This window comes from Eublepharis macularius, chromosome 12 (genome assembly GCF_028583425.1).
Source record: "Eublepharis macularius isolate TG4126 chromosome 12, MPM_Emac_v1.0, whole genome shotgun sequence".
NCBI lineage: Eukaryota > Metazoa > Chordata > Lepidosauria > Squamata > Eublepharidae > Eublepharis > Eublepharis macularius.
In genome coordinates, this window is record NC_072801.1 from 64,585,707 (window position 1) to 64,599,820 (window position 14,114).

A 14,114-nucleotide genomic window follows, 5' to 3' on the forward strand; every position below is an offset into this window, starting at 1 on the left:
ACAAATGGTGATTTGTGCCTCCCAAGGCTGTTATGCTTGTTAGATTGTCCAGCAAATTCTGAGATACATCTGGCGCACGAACCCTCTCCCTTGTTCATTTCCAATTATCCTGTAGAAACCATTGCCCCTCATAACCTAGCTCAATTAAGGGGTAATAGGGACATTTGCTGTGGCATTTCACAGGATATTATCCAATCTTGTACTTTAGACTGATGATCAGAGACCCATAGTGAATATCATTTGAAATGTGTCTCTTGGAATTTGTCAGGATGGTCAAATAAAGTCCAGGATTTAAAAAAATTTAGGGTTCATTGGGCCCCATGATACACTTCTCACTCAGGAGACTTGGTCCGTTGCTTTGGCAATTTATGATTTCACAGAAACTCTGAGACTGTTTCTGGTTAAGAATGTAAGAGTATCTAACCAGAGGGAATACTTTAAATAATGATTGGTTTGATAGAGAGAATGCAATAAAGTAAAAGGTGGGAGAAAGGGTAGGGTCTGGCTTCCTTCATCTTTGCAGTTTTCTTTTGTTAAAAAGAATAAAATTCACCCACCATCCTTCTTTAAATGTGGTATTATACTTAATGGATCTCGCCTCTCCCCGTCATGTCTAGTTTCCTCTTAGGCTAATTACGGAGTTCATGGATAAGATATTTATAATGGAGACTTTTTTGCTTTTACGAAGCTGCTCCAGATCTTGCAGTCAGAAGAACAGAACCCAGATGAAGTTCTTTCCCAGCTCTAACCCACGAGATGCCTCTACTCCCATTACTTGAGGTTCAAACTCCTAGCATCTGATTCTTAATACTCATATTCTAAAAACATTACAACTTTAAAGTCAAGCTGTTTTCAGGCTGCTGGATTCTGCATCAAGGATCAATTTTTGCTTTTGTGCAGTGTAATTACAGACTGTTAGGATACATTGGTATCCCAGGTCTAAGTCACAAAGCTTAACTCCTTTGCTTTGTTTGCAGCTTCACAAGCAAGCAGGTCCCACACAGCCATATACTTACGTTGTACAGGGACCTCCTGGCATTTGCCGAATTTGCTTGGCATCTGCTGACATTTATAGATTTTACCTGTTTCATTCACGTCTCCTCTCTGGAGTGGGGCACCAACAAGTACCCTACAAGAGTGAGAATACACAGCATGAATTTAAGGGTGTCTCCTCTGATGTCATAAGGGGACAGGATGATAAAGAAGCAGGCGATCCCCCATGGAGATCTAGAGGGGCAACAAGCCGACTTACCCCCTGTTTGCTCCTTTTCCAAACTGCACAACAGTCTGCCCAAACCCTTCTGCTGTTTCCTGGAAGACGATTGGGTGTTCTGTATCTATGCTGAATCCGTGGCAGGGCATCAGCACTGCAGAGGATAAATGAGCTTGTTCAGACTTCTTACGCAGCAAAAGCAACATGACCTCAAAGAGAATGGAAGACTTTGGCATCCATTGGGCCAGATCTAAAGGTTATGTCCTAATGGGGGTCAAGATGCAAAGTTTAAGGTCAGGAGACTCCAACACAGAAGGAGCCAGAATGGCGGAGATTGGGAATGATCTGCTACTCTGAGAGATCTTCCTCTCACTCTCTGAAACCCAGAGGCATAAAGGTAAAGGTAGTCCCCTGTGCAAGCACCGAGTCATTACTGACCCATGGGGGGATGTCGCATCACGATGTTTTCTTGGCAGACTTTTTACAGGGTGGTTTGCCATTGCCCTCCCCAGTCACCTACACTTTACCTCCTAGGAAACTGGGTACTCATTTTACCGACCTCGGAAGGATGGAAGGCTGAGTCAACCTTGAGAGCCTGCTACCTGAGCCCAGCTTCTGCCAGGATTGAACTCAGGTCATCATGAGCAGAGCTTGGGCTGCAGTACTGCAGCTTACCACTATGCGCTACAGGGCTCTGAAACCCAGAGGCATACTGGAAAATTAAAATGTCTCAGGAGCAAGCCAAACTAAGCAGCCCCTGCAGTGGTGCAAGCCAGCACTGCAGGAGCCATTCTGCTCAGATCTGGCCAACAGCACCAAGAATGCAAGTGGTTTACCCCTTGCCTCTCCCAGCACTGCAGCCAGGTGGGCCATTCTGCCAGGCAAGAAAGAGGGGTGAGCAGGAGATGGGGGTAACAGCTGCCCTGACTTCACTTTGGCCAGTTGGCTCTTTTTCTATGTTGCTGCTATGGTGGTGGAAGGGGTGGTGGTGGTTGTACTCTGTTCTCTGCAGCCAGCTTGCTCTCCTTCCTGGGTGCCGGGGTGAGATGGCAGAGGCTGTTGAAAAGGGGTGTGTGTGTTAGATGAGCCCTTCCATCCCTACCACGAGGCCAGCATATAGGGTTGACAACCTCCAAGTGAGGCCTGGAGAGTTCCTGGGAGTATAAGTGATCTTCAGGCTAAAGAGATCAGATGTCTTGGAGAAAATGGTTGCTTTGGAAGGTGGACTGTATGGCATTATATACTGCCAAGGCCTCTTCCCCCAAACTCACCCTCCCTAGGTTCTACTCCCAATTTCCAAACTCAGAGTTTGGAAATAAAATCGATATCCCCAAGGAACCAGGCTGATGAGAAAGAGGACAGAAAGCAATTGCAAAAAAGGGTTTGGGATGCTCAAAACATCATTTTCTACCATGCAGTTCAGGAAATAACAGCCAGGTCTGCTCTGCACAAGCCAGCTAAGCTTCAGCTTGCATCTATCGAATTTCAGTGTCAAACCCACAGCTAGTATTTGCAGCCTCTTTCCTTCCGACTATTTCCTTGAGGCCAAACTGAAATATTCAGTGGAGGGAGTTCCTTGGCAACCAAAGAAGGAGCAGCAAGAGAAGGGGAAATGACTAAGGCTGCATGAAGGATGAAACGCTTATCTGGTCATACAGTTTGAAGGCTGGAAGAAAAAGTGGGTGAAAAATTAAAGGGAAGTCCATCTCTTTAGGGCTTCCAGATGCACCTTTTTACTCATGGATTTTGTGTTTGCTTTTGCTTAAAAGGGTTAATCCAGTAATGTGGATGGAAAGCATAAATGGGGTGCTGTGCTGGCATTCTGCACTTAGGCTAGATGAATGTTCCTGCACAGGAGTGATAAACTAAGGGTAGTGATAACAACACTGAGTGTGTCTTATCCATTCCTACCCCCCACAAACAGTGCTATTGTGGATAAGGGAGACGCTGTCAGAAAGCTGGAGGGAGGGAACAATAGGCAGTGTGAATGAATCTGAGACCTCCAACTCAGGAGAAAGACCTCTAAATGCCTACCTTCCTAGGAAAATCAATCAGGAAGTTGATTTCTCAATGCCCTCTTATGGACTATTGTGACATCCAGATCTCATAGTCTCCTTTAGTCTTGTGTTCCATATTCTAGATTTAAGTTCCTATGATTTATTGGACATCCTACTATAATTGAATGAATACAATTTTGACAAAAGGCACAAAATGATAGTCTATTGCTATTCATCATAACCCATGAAAGACTGCAATGTACTCACATAATCACATTTTGACATTATAATCATAGTAACAATGTATGCATTATCTAGAGGAAGAATCACATTTTCTCAAATACAAAAGATGGCACAACTCCAGAACTAATTGGAATAACAATGTGCAACTGCCTCATACTGAATCAGACCCTTGTTCTGCTAAGTTCAACACTAGCAAAGAGTCTAGCAGCTCCTTTAAGACTAACCAGTCTATTTGTAGCATGCGCTTTCGAGAACCACAGTTCTCGGTTGGCTAGTCTTAATGGTGCTGCTCTTTGCTATTTGCAACTGCAGACTAACATGGCTAACTCCTCTGGATCCAAATTCAACACTGTATACTTTGCTTAGCAGTGGCTCTCTACAGTTTCAGGCAGAGGTCTTTCACCAGGTAGGTGTGTTACCTGATCCTTTTAACTAAAGATGGCAGGAGTAGAACCTGGGACCTTCTGCATGCAAAGCAGATGTTCTACCACTGATTCACAGTGTGGGAGGCCTCCCACCAGCAGCCTTAGGGAATTACAGTAACACAATGGAAGAGAGTTTCAGGTGGGTAGCTGTTTTGGTCTGCAGTAGAAAAGCAACATTCGACTCCAGTAGTACCTCAAAGATCAACAAGATTTACAGGGTATAAGCTTTCAAGGGTCAGAGCTGCCTTTGCAAGATACTAGTAGGCGTGCCATTAACTCACAGCCGCCAAATAGTTGGTTCTGCCAATTAATCAACACAGTCTTTAAGACTGTAGCACCTGGTTAATCTACCAAGAAAAGGGTGTAGTCTTCCATCTTGCAGCAAAATATTTCTATGACAACACATTCAGAGTGAATGTTCTTTCTCAAAGTTGTGCTTTCAGATCCCCCCCACCCTGCCCCGTGTCCCTCAAACACGGCTGCTCTGCTTTGTGAATGGCTTTCTTGTGGGTTCTTTATTCATATGCAGCATCTCCCGTGATGATAAATCTCGATGGGGAAATGTATTCATCTGTAGCAGCAAAATAAAAGTGGCAACTTAAAGACTAAGGATTTATTCCAGAGTACAAATTCATGAGTCAGAGCTTGCTTTATATGGCTCATAACTGCTTAGGCCGGAATAAATGTTTTTATTCTGTAAGGGGCCACCAGACCTCTGTTTTATTTTACTCAAAAGCAGTTGCAGGTTGGGAGGAGAGAGGATTTAAACCTTCTTTCCACATCATTTTCAAAATTACTCCTGTGAGGGTAACAACATACTCATTTGATCCTGAAGTATGATTCCTCTACAGGGTAAACAGTAACCCCATGAGAGATGAATGATAAAACAATATAGTCCGTGCTTTCCTGGCACTGAGGTCCTGATGAGAATCTTCTCAACCAATGTAGCTGCTTTTAAGCCAAAAAAATACCTTGAGGTAAAAGTCACTTAAATTTCTTACTGGTACTGTCTTAATGAAGGGGCTTGAAACAGAAGATGAGAGGTACCATTTCAGGCTTTCTTAGCCAATAGTAATCTAACGCTGCCCATACTGGCTTGCTTTCACCTGTCTTTAGGAGACCTGTTCATGGATCTTCTTCTATCCCATAGATAGACATTGCAGGGCCACAAACATAGCTGGTCTATAGACCCCCCAAAACTGAGCTACATGGGATAGAAGAATAGTATAGAGTCCAGTTGCACCTTTAAGACTAACCAACTTTATTACAGCATAAGCTTTCAAGAACCACAGCTCTCTTTGTCAGATGCATACATCTCAGTTTTGGGGGGTCTGTAGACCAGCTATGTTTGTGGCCCTGCAATGTCCTACAAATCAAGGAAGGCACTTACCAGCAGCTGAGAAACAGATGAGCAGTGAGAGGGTCTCCATCCTTGGCTAGGTATTTCCCCAGGCTATATGGAGATTCTGGAGGCTGGCTAAACTGACCACATTCTCCTGAAGATGTGGCCGCTTAAGCCATGACAGTGGGTTTGAATGTTGTCAAGTGAAGCAAGTGAGAGGCATTTGCAAAACTGATGGGTAGGAAAGGGAAGAGGCAAAAGGGGAAGCTGAGTCAGAGACAGGGGAAGGTGGAATGCAGGGCTCTCTGACCACAAGAGAGGAGGTGGCAGATGAACTATACTCTTTCAAACTCAGAAATGGAAAAAAAAAAACCCATTCCCTCTATTGTACTCTTTTCACTTGGAGAATTCAGGAACTGTTTTACGGATTTTCAAATGCATACATACAATTTATTTACTTATTTATTTGCTTCTTTTCTACTCCCCTTGAAAAGGAGCCCCGTGGCGCAGAGTGGTAAGCTGCAGTACTGAAGCCCAAGCTCTGCTCACAACCTGAGTTCAATCCTGGCAGAAGCTGGGTTCAAATAGCCGGCTCAAGGTTGACTCAGCCTTCCATCCTTCCTAGGTGAGTACCCAGTTTCCTGGGGGTAAAGTGTAGATGACTGGGGAAGGCAATGGCAAACCACCCCATAAAAAGTCTGCCAAGAAAACGTCCTGATGTGATGTCCCCCGCATGGGTCAGTAATGACTCGGTGCTTGCCCAGGGGACTAACTTTAACTTTTTACCTACTCCCCTGGAGATGCATGATGGATAACATCAGTAAAAACAATGCAATGACAGTGTAATACAATTCATAATATAATATGGCGTAGAATATGCAATGGATGAGAGGGAGGGCGGTAAAGGTTACATCAGTGTTTAGTTCTCATGGCCCCTTTTTACACGTCCAGGGTAATACCCATTGCCACTGTGGGGTCAGAAGCAATTTTCTCCAGGCCAGTTTAACCAGGGATACTGGAGGAGGGTTTTTTTTTGCCATCTTCTGGACATGGAGAAGGGGACACTGGGTGTGCGTGTGTGGGGAGGGTAGTAGTGAATTTCCTGCATTGCAGGAGGTTGGACTAAATGATCCTGGGGAGTCCCTTCCAACTCTATGATTCTAAGTCATAAACTGCCTAAATATTTCAAAGGCGTTACTACAGCCCTACTTATATGACTCCTAAGGTGTGATAAAATGACCTCTATTATGCAAAAATGAGGGAGGGGGTTGTGTGGATCACAAGATCTGTTGAGCATCCTCGTTTCTAGATATGCACAGTTGTCTACTCAAAACCAGTTTTAAGTTGCTTCTGTATAATAATAGCATAGTCCCCCATTTTCCATGCAGATGGAAAGTTCTTCTCCAGTAATTTTCCTAGTAATGTCTGAACAGTATGTTAGTATGAAAAAAGTTCAGTTAAGTACGAACAGAAGAAAAACCCCTCAGGCGGAGACCAAAGGTGAAGAACTCTGTTTCTTACGGTGGCCAAAGAGATGGTTCTGGGACACTCACAAGTAGGGTATAAGGATGAGAGCAACTGGTGCCCTGTGATATATACTAGTATTTAGCTATCATGAGCATTGATGGACTTATACACCATGAATTTATTCAGTTTCATTTTTAAAGGCTTGGGCCCTCACTAGATCTTGTGGCAGTGAGTTCCATATGACAGTAATCTAATATGTGTAAAGAAACACTCTCAATCCCCTTTTCTCAATCCCCTTTTTAATTCAATGGAAGTGGAGATTTCTCAGGATGCTGAATTCTGTACTCAACAACAACTAATGGCTTTCCTTGGATAATGCTGGCTTACCTGGGAGTAAGCCCCATTGAATATATTTGAGTAAGTAGACCTGTTCAGGAATTGGATTGCTGAGAGCGGAACCACAAGTGACAAAAGGCACAGATTGGACACTTGTCTGCTTCCCTCAAGTTTTGATGGGAAATGTAGGCAGCTTGGCGGAATGTTGGACAAGTGACAGTTGAAAAGTCCATTGGACAGCAGTCAGAGAGTCAAGCTGCAAGACTAGGATGCCTACATTTCCCATCAAAACTTGAGGGAAGCTGACAAGTCCAGTCTGTGCCTTTTGTCACTTGTGGTTCTGCTCTGAGTGTGCTCAGAAAGAAGTCTAAGGGACTTCAACCTAACAAGCAGTATAGGATATAGGAATGGGGTAGAATGCGCCCCCCCCCCCCAGCATGCTGCAGCATCACATTGACTTACATAGAGCAAGCACAAGATCAGGAATTTCATAAAGCAGCACAGAAGTTCATATGATCCTTCTCTGAAAATTACCATTATTGGCAGTGCGGAACAGGGAGCAAAAGACATCTCTTGCCCCACTTGCAAAGACCAGAATGCTTTTACAGCAAGGAAAATCTTAAGCAACATACAGCGGAAGGAGTGGGGGTGATCTGTATGAATTTCATCACCATGCCATGCAGGTCAGTATTGGAGGAAAAGCTGGGGAGGTAGAATCAGTGTGGGTAAATAATCTTGGCAGACTGAGTAAGCAGTGACAGTCACGCAAACGAATGATGGATCAAAGAGTTTTTATTCAAGGAACGACCATACTAGATACTTAATTATTTGCTGTATTTATCGCCACCCCCCCTTCCTCACTGAGAGTCAAGTGGATTACACAGTATAAACTGATAGCAGTCCGCACAACAAGATATTTGATAAGCGCATTGCAGGTCTATAGAACTGATGTGAGGAGACATTGAATAAACAATTACTAGGACTACCAAAATCTGAACGAGTATAGAATATTAGGCATGATACAGAGGGTAGGCATGAATGATGAAGAAAAATGGTATCACATCAGCAGAAAACAATGAAAATGACAACAGGGTAATATGTGTGGGAGACTGATAATACATCCTATATACAGTGGCATAGCCCATAGATAGAGATAGAGATCACACATTAGTTCTGTGGCTTGGGAGTGCGAGGGAGCTATCAACTTCTGAGAAGAAGAAAGATACAGCCTATGAGTTGGGGGGCGGGGTCCCACAAGAAAATAACACTTACATGAGGGGAAAAGATAAAGACACCACATTCCTATCTGACTAGCCTTCTACATGCTACCTCTAGCAAAACTTGTCTTCTTTCTTGTACAACTGACACTGCATATTTCAACAAATAACGGCAGAAGAATTGAGTTGTTTTTTGGATGTTCACCTTGACTGCATAGGATGTAATGTCAAGAAAAACTCCATGTTGTTATGACATGACATTCTTTTATATGGAACACCTTTTCATCACTTCTTGTTAATTGTCTGTAGCCAAATTAAGGTCTCTCTTAAATGTTACTTCCTTCACGAGTTCGCCCTGGAGCCAACCCAGGCTCATGCAGACACACAGCAGCTTTGGGGGATATCTTGTTGACGGGTTCAGAAAGCTGCTGTGGGGATGGGGGGAGGGAGAGCTTCTGCCTTTCTCCCAAGCTCTCCCCCCCTCCCCGACCCCATGCAAAAAGAGGTGGGAGGGAGAGAGTTTCTAGTTTTGCCTGCTTCACGTGGAGGTATTTTGTGCACATGAGCACTGCTGGTGCCAGGGTCTCTGGCGCCTGCAGCAACCTCCCTCCTGTGCGTGCTGTGCGCGCGCGCACCATGGACAGCGCAATGATGTCATCGCGCGATGACATCGCACAGCGCAAGCCGGGGCATTTGCTGGCGGATGGCTGGGGTGGTGGGCGGAGGCTGCTCTGCGCTCCGCACGCCGCCCTGGCAGTGGCTTGTGGCTGCTGCGCCTGGCTGGGGGCGTGTGGTGGCGGCGGCAGTGGCAGCGGCACAGGGCTGGCTGGCTGCAGCAGCTGCGGGCCAGCCACGCCAGCTCCGGCACACGCCTCCGCCCCCGACACCCCCTCCGGCACCTCTCCAGGGCCCTCGCACCTGAGGCCACTGCCTACCTGGCCTCTATGGGTGTGCCGGCCCTGCACATGAGGGAGTAGAAATGGGAAATCCCCTCCCTCACTGTTTTTGCATGGGAGGGGGAAAGCTTGAGAGAAAGGCAGGAGCTCTCACTCCCCTTCTTTTGTCAATGTCCTTGGTTTACATAATGGCATAGAACAATATAGTACAGTGTAAAAAAAATAAAGAACAAATTGTTTTCTGTCAGGCAGGACCAACTTAGAAATGCATGCTTTTATAGAAATTGAAGTATATAGGCATAATCCTTTTCTCAAAAATCCCTTAACAACAGTGACCTTGGGACAGTCACGCACACTCAGCCTAACCTAGCTCATATGATTGTTGTGAGTAGAAAATGGAGGGCAGGTGAACAATGTAAGTGCTTTGGATTGGGGCCAGCACATGCCTTTTTGTAGAGCTCTGTGATTTAGGGTGATCCAATTACTATTTGGGTGCACCTCCCCCCTCTTTCTGCCTGTGCATGTCTTCTGGGGGCATCTTTGAAGCAGTTAACACAAGAACTGGACTTTGGTGCTAGAAGCATTATAGGTCCACCTGGAGGGCTGAGTCCCCTGACTGTGGGAGTGTATCATATGTGGTAGAGGAAGCCTCATTTTGGAGTGAAAAGGGCATATCACCGTTCCAGTTGCTTATTCATATCTCTGCCCAATACAAGCTACTTGGAGGCAGCCCAAATAGGAGCCATTAGTTCCAGAAACCAGTGTTTAGATTGGGGCAGCACGTCTTCTTCTAGGGGACAGTCTCTGGAGCTCAGGGTTGTGTGTTTTGGGCTGCAGCTTCCTCCCTGTGCAGTTGTCCCAGGGGCACCCTACTTTGAAGCAGTTAACATAAGAATGAGCTTTGGGGAAGAACCCAGCATAGGTCCACTTGGAGGGCTGAGTCCCATGAACATGGACGTGAATGATATGTGCTCCTCCATTCCCCCCAATATTTGTGTTTGGATTTGCAAACAAGGAACTAGGAACTGCAAATCAGGGCCGGATCTAGGATTGCTGGTGCAACCCTTGTCCAGCCCTCTGTGCATGCACATGCGCACACAACGATGATGTCATCACGCAGGGTGGGAGGTGTGTTGTCTGTGCGGCAAGCCGGCAGCCCAGGCACCCGGTGCGCCACCCAGCTGGCAGTGGCGGTGGCATGGGCATGTGCTGAGGCAGCCAGCTTGCTGTGCAGGTGGCTGAGCACAGGGCCGGGAGGTCCTGCGCACATGGCAAGCCAGCCACCCCATTGGCGGGGCAGGTGAGGGCCTCCCAACCCTGCACTCAGCCTCCCACGTGGCAAACCACAGCATGCTCCAGGTGGCTGGCAGCCGCACCCAGCAACCCCCTCTTTGGCAGTGCCAGGGATGGGCTACCTCCCCTGCCCCCCTCGATCCGGCCCTGCTGCAAATAAGAAACTGGGAACCAGCTTCAACTATGTGAGACAACTTATCTCTAAAGTAATTCTGCAGACTGCCTGGAAGACTGAGAAAGTTAGCATCTCCATGTGTTCATCAAAGGGTGAAAAAGGGTGTTTGCTTTACCTATCTGTCCTGTATGCATATGAAAAAGATGCATCTCTGTTTGTGTGCTTATTGGAGGAGAGTCAATGTGCATCTCTGATAACATTGTTTTTTTTTTTTAGAACTTTATAGATAGTGCATGAACTATTCGAAAAAGGGAAGTGGGTTGATCGTGTTGCATACTAATCTGGACTCTTTTGAGGCTGCGGTCTATTTACCATCATTATAGTTACATACACTATTTGCTAACAATATGGCATGTTCACAATGAGAAATAACTTCTTTCTTTGTTTTGAGAATTTGTGCTTTTTGTGGCCAAATATCTTCTCAAAGCAGCTAACAAAAATGATTCACACAGTTACAATTAGGCACTAAACTGAACATTAAACAGCTCAATGTCCCATGAGAGCCTTAATTACATGTAATGCATTCCTTGGATTGTGTTTGGGTCAAAAGAAAGTGATGTTCTTTACTGTGACTGTAGAGTAGTTGATTTTTTTTATGGACACCCCTGATGATAAATATCCCCAGGGCAACAGCAGTACAATGGCAGTATTTGAATGTTGCCAGACAGAATAAGGTAAAGGTAAAGGTGGTCCCCTGGGCAAGCACCAAGTCATTACTGACCTATGGAGGGACGTTGCATCATGACGTTTTCTTGGCAGACTTTTGTTATGGGGTGGTTTGCCATTGCCTTCCCCAGTCATCTACACTTTACCCGCAGGAAACTGGGTACTCATTTTACCAACCTCGGAAGGATGGAAGGCTGTGTCAACCTTGAGCCGGCTATGTGAACCCAGCTTCCGCCAGGATGGAACTCAGGTTGTGAGCAGAGCTTGGGCTGCAGTACTGAAGCTTACCACTCTACGCCATGGAATAGCCAGGCTTCATTCTAGTGCTGAGCGGCTGCAATGGGATTTTCAATGCAATCCTGATTTCAATGGGCTTAGACCTGAAGTAACTCTTCTTAGGATTGCACCGTTTGAGTGAATTGCACTTAGGGATTTTCTAAGTATGTTTTCAGCTGACTTATCTCTATCACAGAGTGTACTCAAACCTGTTTCCAAGAAAGCAACAATTTAATAGCAGTCCATGTTTATCCTGAGCCTGTAATGAAATGTGTGGAGGACACGATCTGTGAAGAAGCTGAGGAAAACTGCTTTTAATTGCTGAACAAGCACATCCAAGATCTCACCCCCACATACACGCACTGAGACTGGGATGTGTTCTGTTTTTGACCTGCTACTGGAACCCTGTCCTAAGTTCTTGGAACAAAGCCACCTCCAGGTCAAGATAACTCAGTAAATCCTCTTTGACAGTGCAGAAAAAGCCATTGAGTCAAGGAGGGCGAATGAAGAGACTGATCTTCAGCAGGCAGGGCTTGAAGAAGGAGAGCCAGGCAAGGTGCCCCACAGGACAGAAAGTGAGCATGGGGATGGAAGTAAACAGCTGGGAGACCCTGGGAACAAACAGCCCAGACCCAGACAGAATGAGAAATACAGCTCTCATATTTGTCCTAAATGTGGGGAGGGCTTCCACTGAAGGGCCAGCCTTACTGAGTGTCATAGAATCCATGCAAGAGAGAATTTAGCCATTGGTGGGCATCTTAGAACCTTCCCCGGGGAGACCTTGTCTCTTGCTGAAGCTCATGCTGTTCTTTTGGGAAATGGCACTGTCCTTTCTCAATGCCAGAGACTCCACCCAGTGAAGAATATGCTCTCCTCCATGAACCAAAGAATCCCCAGCAGCAAGAAAACAGCAACTCCTCTGAGAATTCACCCCATGGAGAAGCATTACCAGTGTTTGGAGTGTAGCAAAGCCTTCTAACAGGGGGCAGCATTTCCCAGGCACCAGAAGTACCTTGCTAGGGAGAAGCCCTACAGCTACTTAGACTGTGGGGAAATGTTTGGCTGGCGTCTGCATCTCGACATTCGCTACAGGAAATATGGTGGGGAGAAGGTGTACTGATGCACCAAGTGTGGGAGAAGCTTTAACCAGAGCATGACACTGCTGCAGGACCAGTTTAGCTACACGAGCAAGAAATCCTACAAGGGTGCCAATTGTGGGGAAACCTCTGAGCAGAACTCACACCTCAGCTGCCACTGGAAAATCCACACCAGGGAGCACCTGTACCAGTGCACCAATTGTGGCAAGAGGTTCTAGCAGCATGCCCACCTGGTGCAGCATCAGACCACCCACAAGGGGAGTGTGGAAGATGTGTACCAGAGTGCCTACTTGGCTGCCTCTGGCCCTTATCCTTGCCTTGAATGTGGCAAAGTAGTCCAAAGGCAGCTCGTGTTGCATCACCCCTGTTAAATCCTGCAAAGGACAGGCTTCTGTCACTGTCAAATTCATATGAGGGAGAATTCCAGTGCAAAGAATGCTGCAAATGCTTTGGGTGCAGCTCCAGCCTCACCAAGTACTCTCCATGGTCATAGATCCAGAGGAGTTAGCCGTGTTAGTCTGTAGTAGCAAAATCAAAAAGAGTCCAGTAGCACCTTTAAGACTAACCAATTTTAATTATTATAGCATAAGCTTTCGAGAATCAAGTTCTCTTCATCAGATGCCTGATCAGGCATCTGATGAAGAGAACTTGATTCTCGAAAGCTTATGCTATAATAATTAAAATTGGTTAGTCTTAAAGGTGCTACTGGACTCTTTTTGACCAAGTACTCTGGCATCCATGCAGGTGAGCAGCTTTCTGTGTGCAGGCAGTGCAGGCATCACTTTCAGCAGAACTCCAACCTCACCCGCCACCTGGACTCTCATTGTGCGTCTCCCCTGGGCTGCTCCAGCTGTGACCAAGCCTTCTGGGATCCAGAGGATTTGGCTGCTCACCACTGCGCTGCCCTCTACGAAGATAAGCCACACCAGTGTGAAGATTGTGGTAAGCTCTTTCGCTGGATCTCACACTTCCAAATGCACCAACATGGCCATGCTGGCGAGTGACCTTATGTTTGTGTGGACTTTGGATGTGGGTTCAGCCAGGGTACGACCCTTCTGCAGCAATGGTACAGCCATTCTGGAGAACAGCCTTTCTGTTTTCAGGACTGCAGGAAAAGTTTTGGCTGGAGCTATATGTTGGCTAAGCACCAACATTTGCACATGACTGCTGTGCCCCAGGACAATCAATAGTGACATGAAGGTGCTTTTTTGCTAGTAGATCTTCCTGTTCATTCATACAGTCCTCAGAATCGTGGTAAAACATTTCAAGCTCCAGGACAGGTAGGGCTGTTGAATGGTTGTTCTCTCTTGGCAAGTGGGAACCCCTCTGCATAGAGAAAACTAACATGTCAGGGAGAAGAGTTCAGCCTAGTTTGCTCCCTGAGAGCCAAGCTACAAGTGATGCCTGACACAGGTTGGACACTTGTCAGCTTCCCTCAAGTTTTGATAGGAAATGTAGGAGTCCTGGTCTT

General features: G+C 46.1%; 1 protein-coding gene across 1 annotated transcript in view; it reads right to left on the reverse strand.

The window, feature by feature from the left end:
• The window catches only part of LOC129338586 (integrin alpha-M-like), a 38,478-nt gene extending 33,073 nt beyond the window's left edge, over nucleotides 1–5,405 (reverse strand). Inside the window, exons 1-3 of the mRNA XM_054992933.1 lie at nucleotides 5,269–5,405; nucleotides 1,253–1,367; nucleotides 1,017–1,129 (exon numbers count right to left, since the gene is read on the reverse strand). Of these exons, the coding sequence (XP_054848908.1) occupies nucleotides 1,017–1,129; nucleotides 1,253–1,367; nucleotides 5,269–5,308 (268 nt within the window). The 5' untranslated portion in view covers nucleotides 5,309–5,405. The remainder of the gene's footprint in view (nucleotides 1–1,016; nucleotides 1,130–1,252; nucleotides 1,368–5,268) is intronic.
• Nucleotides 5,406–14,114: the final 8,709 nt, after the last annotated feature.